The sequence below is a fragment of the Tursiops truncatus genome, chromosome 11, assembly GCF_011762595.2.
Source record: "Tursiops truncatus isolate mTurTru1 chromosome 11, mTurTru1.mat.Y, whole genome shotgun sequence".
Taxonomy (NCBI): domain Eukaryota; kingdom Metazoa; phylum Chordata; class Mammalia; order Artiodactyla; family Delphinidae; genus Tursiops; species Tursiops truncatus.
In genome coordinates, this window is record NC_047044.1 from 95,959,614 (window position 1) to 95,968,144 (window position 8,531).

Genomic DNA, 8,531 nt, shown 5'->3' on the forward strand with positions numbered 1-8,531 from the left:
TACCAGCAGGGTGGTGTGGACCAAGAAACAGACCGCGGGGAGAGCAGGGCAGACGGCCGGCGGTGGAGCAGGCCTGGTGCTCTGAAGACAGCCTGAGGAGCCCCGTAGGACCCCGGACTCCAGACGCCGAGGCCCAGCGGGTGGGAAGAGCTACTGCGGCTGCGTTCTCCTCCACTCTTGGGGTCCAGGAAAAGGAGCGTGGATGCCTCCCACAAACCCGCACACATGCGCTTTTGGACAAAGAACTTTCAAATGCAGCAGGGAGGGGGGTAAACCCCAGGTCTGTGACACCAGGTCTGCTCAAATCCTTTCCTGCCCAGAAAGTCCGCACATACAGATTTGGGAAAAGGAGGAGTGCTGAGGCATGGGAGATAGAGACATCCTCTAAAACCACCTCCACAGATCTCAACGAAGATCCTTCAGACCCCAAACCAGCTAACTCAAGTGTCTCCCTATGTCCTCCCCCCTCCACACCGCCCTCCCGCCCAGCCCAGCCCAGCCCAGCCCGAGGTGCTCTCAGAAGGCCGTCTCTGTGAATGTCTGCATGTTTGTCTTTCTCCGTGTATATTTCTGTGCCTCTGTCCAGTGTGCCTGCTTCAGTTTGTCTTCTATGAGCCATTCCAGCCCCCGAGCCTCTGACCATCCCCTTTGCCACCACAGCACATTGGACACACAGGTTTCCATGGTGACACTTCAGACTTTAATACATTTTGCTAGGGATGATGGAAGGTGAGTCAGGCATCTGGTCACTTGGATGGGAGACAGCAGGGGTTCCATCTCCCCAGAGTCTGGAGGCAGCTGCCTCAGGGTCAGGGACAGAACGAGGCGTTACGCACCCAGGCCCCCCCACCCCCGAGTCCAGCAGGCCCACCTGGGCTCACAGGGTCAGCTGGGAGAAGATGGGGTTACCTGGGTCCCAAGATCCTCCCCAAGCTCTTGCACTCCCCTCACCTCCTGTCAGGGAGCAGCGTCGCCCTGCACTTAGCCCCAAAGGAAGTCCAACGACTCTGCTATCAGGGGACCCAAGGGAGAGTCGGCGGGGTGAGACTCCCAGCGGCCTGGGCCGGCGAGGAGAGGGCCCCGGCGAGGCCGTCGGAGAAGGCAGAGGTGTCTCGTCAATGAAGGTGGTGATCTCCTCTCGGAAGAAGCCTGGACCCCGTGGGGGTCCCCCACCTGACCCCAGAACCCCGCCCTCCAGGAATTGGCGAAGGCTGGCCAGCCCCCCGCCTTCAGCCTCCTCCTCCTCCTCCTCCAGCCTTTGTCTCGGTCCCAGGTACTCAGGAGGGCCCCCTAGGGCCCGGCTCTGGGCTGGGAGGACCCGGATGTCATCAGAGGATGACCACTTGTGCAGGAAAGAGCCAGGTGCCCGAGGAGTAGAGAAGATGTTGATCTCATCGTGGGACAGACGGCGGGACAGAGGGACCTGGGGAGAGGAGCAAGTAGACCCAGGGGTGCTGCCGGGACAAAGGGGGTAGAGGCAGGAACCAAAGTGGGGACTCTGCAAGATGGTTCCACCCCTTACACTTCTGCAAAACATCCTCTGATGGGCAAACCTGGTTCTGAGCGGTCTGAAGGGGAGCCTCCCTTGCCATGCCTTCCTTTCACCTACTCCTCATGTGCCCTGCAGGCTGGGGCTAGGGAATCGGGGGTCGGGCGGATAACAGAGACTGGAGAAAAGTAGTGAGGGGATACCCAGAATAGGAGGTGTACTGCCTAGTCCCATACCTGTAAGTAGTGGACCCTCTCAAGAGGGGGAAAGAGCGTGTGCCTTCCAGGCAGCAGCTTCACTTGGGTAGGGTCCCTACCCCCTGGTCCTGTGGCCCCATTGGCATCAAAGCGAACTTTGCACACTCGGCCATCTGCATAATCATCGCAGCCCCCATCTAGGAGAAAAAAGGGGCAGAGTGGTTACAGGCAGGGAACACCCACTTCCCCACCCCCTTTAAAAGCTCCCACCCCCTTATAAGCTCCCCAGAGAATCCTGTTTCCATTAGTCTGTAAGCTCCAAGAGGAAAACAAGAGCGGCCAACGTCTGTTCCATTCGGTGCGGAATCCCTAGTGATTCATACATATAGACACACTTATCTGAAACAGTTACCCCTGGCCCCCCAATCCCACGCCAGGAGCTGTCCCTGTAGCTGGGGAGTCTCTCTCAGGAAGCTTAGCTTTCCCTTGGTTCCACAGCCTTCCTTTATGGTTGTGTTAGTTCTCTGGACTGTTTCTTAGGCTCGGCGGAGGCAGAGCTGGCTAGTGTGGCCTTCGAGGGGGAACAGACACCGAGAGGAGGAAGCAGTGGGTGTGCATCGGGGTGATGATTGGGGAGAGGGGAGCCACGAGTCAACCCAGGGGCGCTGCAGGTTCTGTCCAGCAGGGGGCACTCCAGGGCAGCCCGTCCCCACAAGAAAAAGGGCTGGTAGAAAAGGGCAGGAAAGGGAGCCGACGCCTAGGAAAGCGAAAGCCCAGCCCCTCCTCTGACCGTCGTCGCCATCCTCCTCGGACATGATAGCCACGCACTGCTCCCACACCGTGCGCACGTCGGCGCGGTAGCGCTCGCAGGACCAGATGAAGGAAGGCAGCAGCAGCGTCTGTGCCATGGAGCACCACAGCACGGCCAGCACCATCCAGGGGGGAGCCGAGTCCGACTTCAGGGAGAAGAAGCTCACCACCTGGCAGGAGGATGGAGAGTGGCCCCGGGTCAGGGCCCAGAGCCGAGGGGGCCCACTCGACCCCAGATCCGACATCCTAGTGCAGCCGAGGGCGGGGCAAGAAGTCAGGAGCGGATGGTCCGGATCACGTAGGATCGGGACAGAGGCAAAGCTGGCGGTGAAGAAGGCTGAACAGAGGGGAAGGGATTGCCTCAGAGGAAGATCAGGACAGAGTACTGGAGAGAAAGCCCAGGGGTGCAGAGGGAGAGGAGCAGACGCCGTACAGTAAACTTGAAGACAGACTGAAATTCAGAAAGAGGGACTAGATGGGGATGCAGAAAGCTGGGGGCGGGGGGGTGGGGGGGTGGTGAGCTCTCTGGGGTTGCCACCCAGGGGTGCTCAAGACCCTGTTGTATCCAGAGGGAGCTCGGGAGTGGAGTGTGGAGCTTAGCAGCTGGGTGATGGGTCTTGGGGGCTGAATAGTGGAGCTGCAGGATAGATGATGGAGCCAGAGGACAGGGAGTGGGACGGAAGGATGGATGGAGTTGAGTACTGGTCACTGGCGAACAGGCTACGGAGCTGGGCTAGTGGGAACTAGGAGATGGATGATAGAGATGGGGGTTCACAAGTGGGGCTGGGTAGAGGACAGGAAGAAGGATGATGGAGTTAGAGGTCAGGTGATCATGCTGGGGTCTGGGTATTGGAGAGAGCAGGTGGGGGGGAGTCCCAATCTCACCAAGATGGGCACCCCTGTGAGTGAGTCATAGAGAAAGACGATGGCGCTGACCAAGTTGGTGACCTGCAGGGATGTCTTGGCCGACTCGGACCCATCCAGCGAGGACCGCCGCTTCCCTCGGGCATCCTCCACCACAATGGCCGGCACCTCAAAGGCTGGCCGGGTGCCCAACCCCCCTGGCCCACCCCCCTTGGCCCCGCCCCCAGCCCCCGCTCTCCGGGCCTGTTGAGCCCTCCGGGGCCGGGCCCACAGCGTCTGGTAGAAGGTGATGGCCACACAGACCAGCCCCATGACGATGCCCCCAAGTAGCAAGAGGCTGAAGCAGACGCCAAAGCCGAGGCCAATCTTGGAGACGATGAACTGGCAGCCGCGGGCGTAGTAGCGCTCGCCGTTGTTGTGCCAGCCGATGGAGGGCAGCGTGGAGAGGATGAAGCTGACCATCCAGATGCCCACGACGGCGTGCAGCGCCTGCTTCTTGGCGTTGCTGAGGCGGTAGTTGACGGGCCAGCGCACCATCCACATGCGGTGGTAGGAGAGCGAGGCGACGGTGAAGCAGGTGGCCAGGGCCAGCGTGTAGTAGGTGGACACAAAGACCTTGCAGATGCTTTCGTTCCAGTCATAGTCGGAGGAGGCCTGGCGCCGGAGCTGCACCACAGCGAAGGTGGTGAGGGGCACGGCCGCCATGAGGATGTGCGTGCCTGCCAGGAAGCAGAGCAGCAGCTCCAGCGGCTTGTGCTTCTGCTGCTTGGCCGAGATGCTGAGGATGATCCAGGCGTTGGCCAGCAGTGCCAGGAGCCCGCAGGCCAGCCAGGACAACGCGTTTGAGCGGAGGGAGGCCTCCTCTGCCCCCGCCCCACCCCGAGCCATCCTTCGTCGGTCCCCCCACCCCCCTTGAGCTCTTGGGGGTGGGGGCTAGGTCTCACCCAGGAGCCCCACTCACACGCACCCCCATGATGCCCACAGTCCTTGCCCTGGAGTGAGGCAGGCCGCCCCTAGGCCTACCCTAGTGCTCAGCATTGCACGGCTGACCCAGCTAAGGTCAGGTGTGGAGGGCAGGGGAGGAGACGGAGGGTCAGCAGAGGTGGTCCTCCGCCTCCATGCTGGGTGGGACCCTTCCAGAAGTATCCCTGTAGTTGCTGGGGGAGGCAAGCTGACCGCTTTCCCAACTAGGAGGCTGGCTGGGAAGCCCTGGTCCCCATGTCAGGACTTCCAGCTGTCTTCTGCCTCTGGTGCTAGGCCAGTCAGGGGTCCTCCGGATGCCTCAAGGGGCATGGGGGCGGGGCTCAGCCGCCTGGACACCCTGCAAGGGAGAGATGAGGTGTGGAAGGGGCGGAGCAAAGCTGGGGTCTAGGCTGGTCTCCAGCTGGTACCCAAGGCTCCCTTCTCTTGAAATGATAGAAATGACTGGTTACTAGGGGTCATGGGGTCACCCAGAACATTCTCCTGCCTTAAAGCAGACGGTCACTCTAACACCCCACACGGATGAGAGCCCTGCTTTCCAGACCTCCAGGAGAGAAGGTATTCTGACCTCCTGTCTCCCATCCTTCGTCAGCCATTTTTCCTGCTTCTGGCCCTCCCGGGTCCCTCTTTCTGTCCCCTGCTCAGCACTCCTCAACCGCTGTCTTCACATCCCTGAATCTCTCCTCAGAGCTACCATGGCAGAGGTAAGACTCACTGGAAACTGGGATATGGTATTACAGTCATTCCCCAACCTTCCAGGCTCCTGGGTCCAGGGGTCCAGGTGCTCAGTTCCATCTCCCCAAGCCTGCATCACCCGCCCACTCACCGGGTATCTGGGAAGATGGGAGAAAGGAGGCTGGGACCGAGGCGGGGGTGGGGTGGGGTGGGGTGGGGGGTGGCAGGGAACCCGAAGACAGGGGAACCACTGACATCAGAAGCATCCAGAAAAGGAAAGAGGGGGAAACTAGGGGGAAGGAGGAGAGTTTGAACAGAAGAGAAGGAGAGAGGGGGCAAAGTGATAGTATTTGAAAATAGAAGGAAAAGCCAAGAGACCCCTGGAGAGGAGGCTTTGGGGGGAGGTGAGGGGGGGATGGAGGGAGGGAGCAGGGAATAGGGAGGCTGAGAAGAAAAGCCCAGTGTTCAATAAGGTTCAGACTCCCTCCACCTCATAGACCCCCACTCTTTCCTCCCCTGTCCTGAGCCTCAGTTTCCCTCTGATGGGAAGGAGGATGTTCTGAATTTGGTGACTCTGAGCTTCATCGAGCCCTGGGGAGGGGGTTCAGAGGAACTCGGGTGAAAGCCTGAAGAGAGTGGAGGCAGGAAGGATGGGCATAATGGCTTTGGGGTAAGCGAGGTAAAAATGGGGCACATCAGTGGTAGGGTCTGTTTCCTGTAGCAGACCCTTAGACCCTTGCCCTCCCCAAGAGGTCCTAGTCCATCCCCCACCTTTGTCTTCCCTCGGAGCCCAGTACACCCTAGTTGCCATGGCAATGGCCAGCTAGAGGGAGATGGAGGGAATCGGTCAGGAGCGCCCCCCATCTCCCCTCCAGCCTTGGACCCCTTCCCATCCACACCCACCCAGGCCCAGAGGGTGGGCTCGGGAAGAAAGAGCTGGGGACTCGGAGAGGGAGGGAGGCAGGAAGGATGTGAAGGGCAGAGAGAGGAGGTGAAGGACGGAGAGAGATCAGAGGAAGGTGGGAGGGGGTCCGGGGGACTCCAGGGCGGAAAGGGGTCCCTCGCCCTTCGGGGTAAACGGGTAAAAGGTCAGGCGGCTCCTCCCTCCTGCGGGCCACCCACCGCGGTCTCCAGGGCAGAAACAGCAGGTGGCTGGGGAGGAGGGGCCGGCCCGAGGGGGAGAGGAGGCGGCGGGGGGAGAGGGGAGGGGACCACGGGGGACAGGGCCGGGGTCGCCTTACCTCGGGCTGCGCCCAGCACTGCCATGGAGACAGCACTCCCGACGCGGCTCTCCCCGGCTCCCGCCGCCTGCCGGCTCCAGCTCGCCGCCCTCCTCCCTCCTCCCTCCTCCCTCCGGGCCTCCCTCCTCCCGCCCGTCCCAGCCTCTCCGTTCGGCCCCCTACGTCCCCCCGAGCCCCTCTCTCCCGGGGTCCTGCCGCCGCAGCCCCGGGTCGGGACGGAGGCGAGCCTTGAGGGGCGGGGGCGAGCGCGGGGCGGGGGACCGGACGGTGGGGACTTGGAGGGGGAGGGGCGAAGAAGGCGCCAGGAGGGAGGGAGCGAGGAGGACGGCGGGGAACCGGCTTCATTGGAGAACTGGATCGTGTCCTGCCCCCACCCCACCCGGTTTTCAACACGAACTCAAGCTCGATGAGGCAGCTGGTGTTGCTCGGGGAGTTGGACACGTGTGTCACTGTGTGTATCTGTAAGGGCTGTGCCCGGGCGTAGCTCACGCGGGCATGTGCTGGAGGCTGCCGAGTGAGGGGCGCTGGTGAGGACGCTGGGGCTGCTTGCGGGATGCGGGGTACACAGGCTGAAAGAAAGCACCCCACCAATACACACCACTTCCCCCTCCTGGAGCACAAATTCACACTTGTGTGGGCGACACACACAATTCTCCCGCACACATCACAGTTTTTCACGTGCAGGGCACACACAGCCCCTGCAGTTTCTCCCCTTCAGTGTATCACACACCCGCACACTCAGGGCCCTCTGGGGTGGGGAGGTGGGTAATCGGCCTCCAGAGGATTTTTCCCTCCCCAGGGAACCTTCGTCTCCTTCCTGGGGCAAGCCTGGCAACCTCTCCTCTGGGTCTGACCCCACAGATCAGAAGATTCCAGGTCCCCAGAAAAGAGCCATCTCTCTCTCTCTCTCTCTCTCTCTCTCTCTCTCTCTCACACACACACACACACACACACACTCACAAATGAAGAAGAGCATCTTCCTTAAAGTCAGTCTCTTGGATTTTTCTGTCAGCTCAGGGAGGCAGGGGTGGGGAATGGGCAGGAATACAAAGCAAGCCATGGGCAGCCCTGGAGACAACCGGGTGTTCTTCCTGGAAGAGGCGGCAAGCTGAAGGGAAAGGAAAAGGGGGAAGGGGTAGGGACTGCGGGACATGGTGAGAAAGGGAAGGGAGGAGAGGCAGAGGAGGCTGGGGATCCTGAGAGAAATGGATCAAGAAGAGGAGGAAGCGGTTTCCGTGGTGGCGCAGTGGTTGAGAGTCCGCCTGCCGATGCAGGGGACATGGGTTCGTGCCCCGGTCCGGGAAGATCCCACATGCCGCGGAGCGGCTGGGCCCGTGAGCCATGGCCGCTGAGCCTGCGCATCCGGAGCCTGTGCTCCGCAACGGGAGAGGCCACGACAGTGAGAGGCCCGCGTACCGCAAAAAAAAAAAAAAAAAAAAAGAAGAGGAGGAAGAAGAAAGCTTGTAAACCCAATTTTCTTGTCTCCTGAATCATTTGGCGGAGGGATGAAGGGGGGTATGGGGCAGGGAGACTGAGGCCCAGTGGGTATCTCTGAGGCCCAGAGGTACCCTCAGAGGGTTCACTGTCTGGCCAGCTCCCCACCCTGTCCCCCTGGCAAAGCTCACCTTCTAGAAGGTTCTGATAGGGTGCGTGGCGGGTCACTGTGCTCCAGCCTGTGCCCTGATTAGGAGAACTACAGGTTTTGTCCTCTGGTAATAGGATTCTGCTGAGATGAAGGAGGGATCCTCGGCAGGGAGGCCCTGAACTCTCTGAGGCAACCTCCCTGCGGTGAAGGGAATCCAAGGTAGTACCGGGCATCTATGACCAGCCAACTGCAGAGATCTGTGTGGTATTTGCCCCTGTGTTCAAGAGACAGCAGTGGACCTAGAGGTCAAGAGACCTGGGCTAGCCCACGTACTAGCCGTGTGAACCTAGGTCAGGCAATCACCTGACCTCTCTGCATTCCATTTCTGGTCTATAAACTGGAGATAATAATCTTGGTCCTGTCACTACCAGTCTTGTAGGATTTTCATGAGGTTCAAATAGACTAAGGATGTGAAACTGATTTGTAGACAGCGCCACGCTGCTTGGGTGGTAAGGAACTGTATCTGCGCACGAGTGTGCCCAGGGCGCTGGTCTGTGCTCAGGTCGGGATGTAAGTCTGTGGTTCTGCTGACACAGGGTAAGACGCAGGCAGAATGGAGCAGCACAGGCTGGCGGTCAGGAGCCTTTGGATCTGGACCCGTCCTTGACGGGCTGTGTGACCTTGGGCTA

The 8,531-nt window shown here is 60.5% G+C and overlaps 1 protein-coding gene across 1 annotated transcript; it reads right to left on the reverse strand.

Annotated features, from left to right (window-relative positions):
- Positions 1-653: 653 nt before the first annotated feature.
- GPR162 (G protein-coupled receptor 162) lies at positions 654-4,248 on the reverse strand. The gene is made up of 4 exons (XM_033867099.2): positions 3,382-4,248; positions 2,477-2,666; positions 1,726-1,883; positions 654-1,423 (listed from the first exon to the last, which is right to left on the reverse strand). Exons 1-4 carry the CDS (start codon positions 4,246-4,248, stop codon positions 878-880), a joined length of 1,761 nt encoding a protein of 586 aa, XP_033722990.1. The 3' UTR covers positions 654-877.
- Between the last annotated feature and the right edge of the window lie 4,283 nt (positions 4,249-8,531).

Excerpts from the sequence above, each read along its gene's own strand:
- GPR162 (XM_033867099.2), bottom strand. The coding sequence starts at position 4,248 with ATGGCTCGGGGTGGGGCGGGGGCAGAGGAGGCCTCCCTCCGCTCAAAC. Across the intron at positions 2,667-3,381 it reads TCACAGGGGTGCCCATCTTG|GTGGTGAGCTTCTTCTCCCT; the intron begins GTGAGATTGGGA and ends TCCTCCTGCCAG. Across the intron at positions 1,884-2,476 it reads CGAGGAGGATGGCGACGACG|ATGGGGGCTGCGATGATTAT; the intron begins GTCAGAGGAGGG and ends TTTTTCTCCTAG.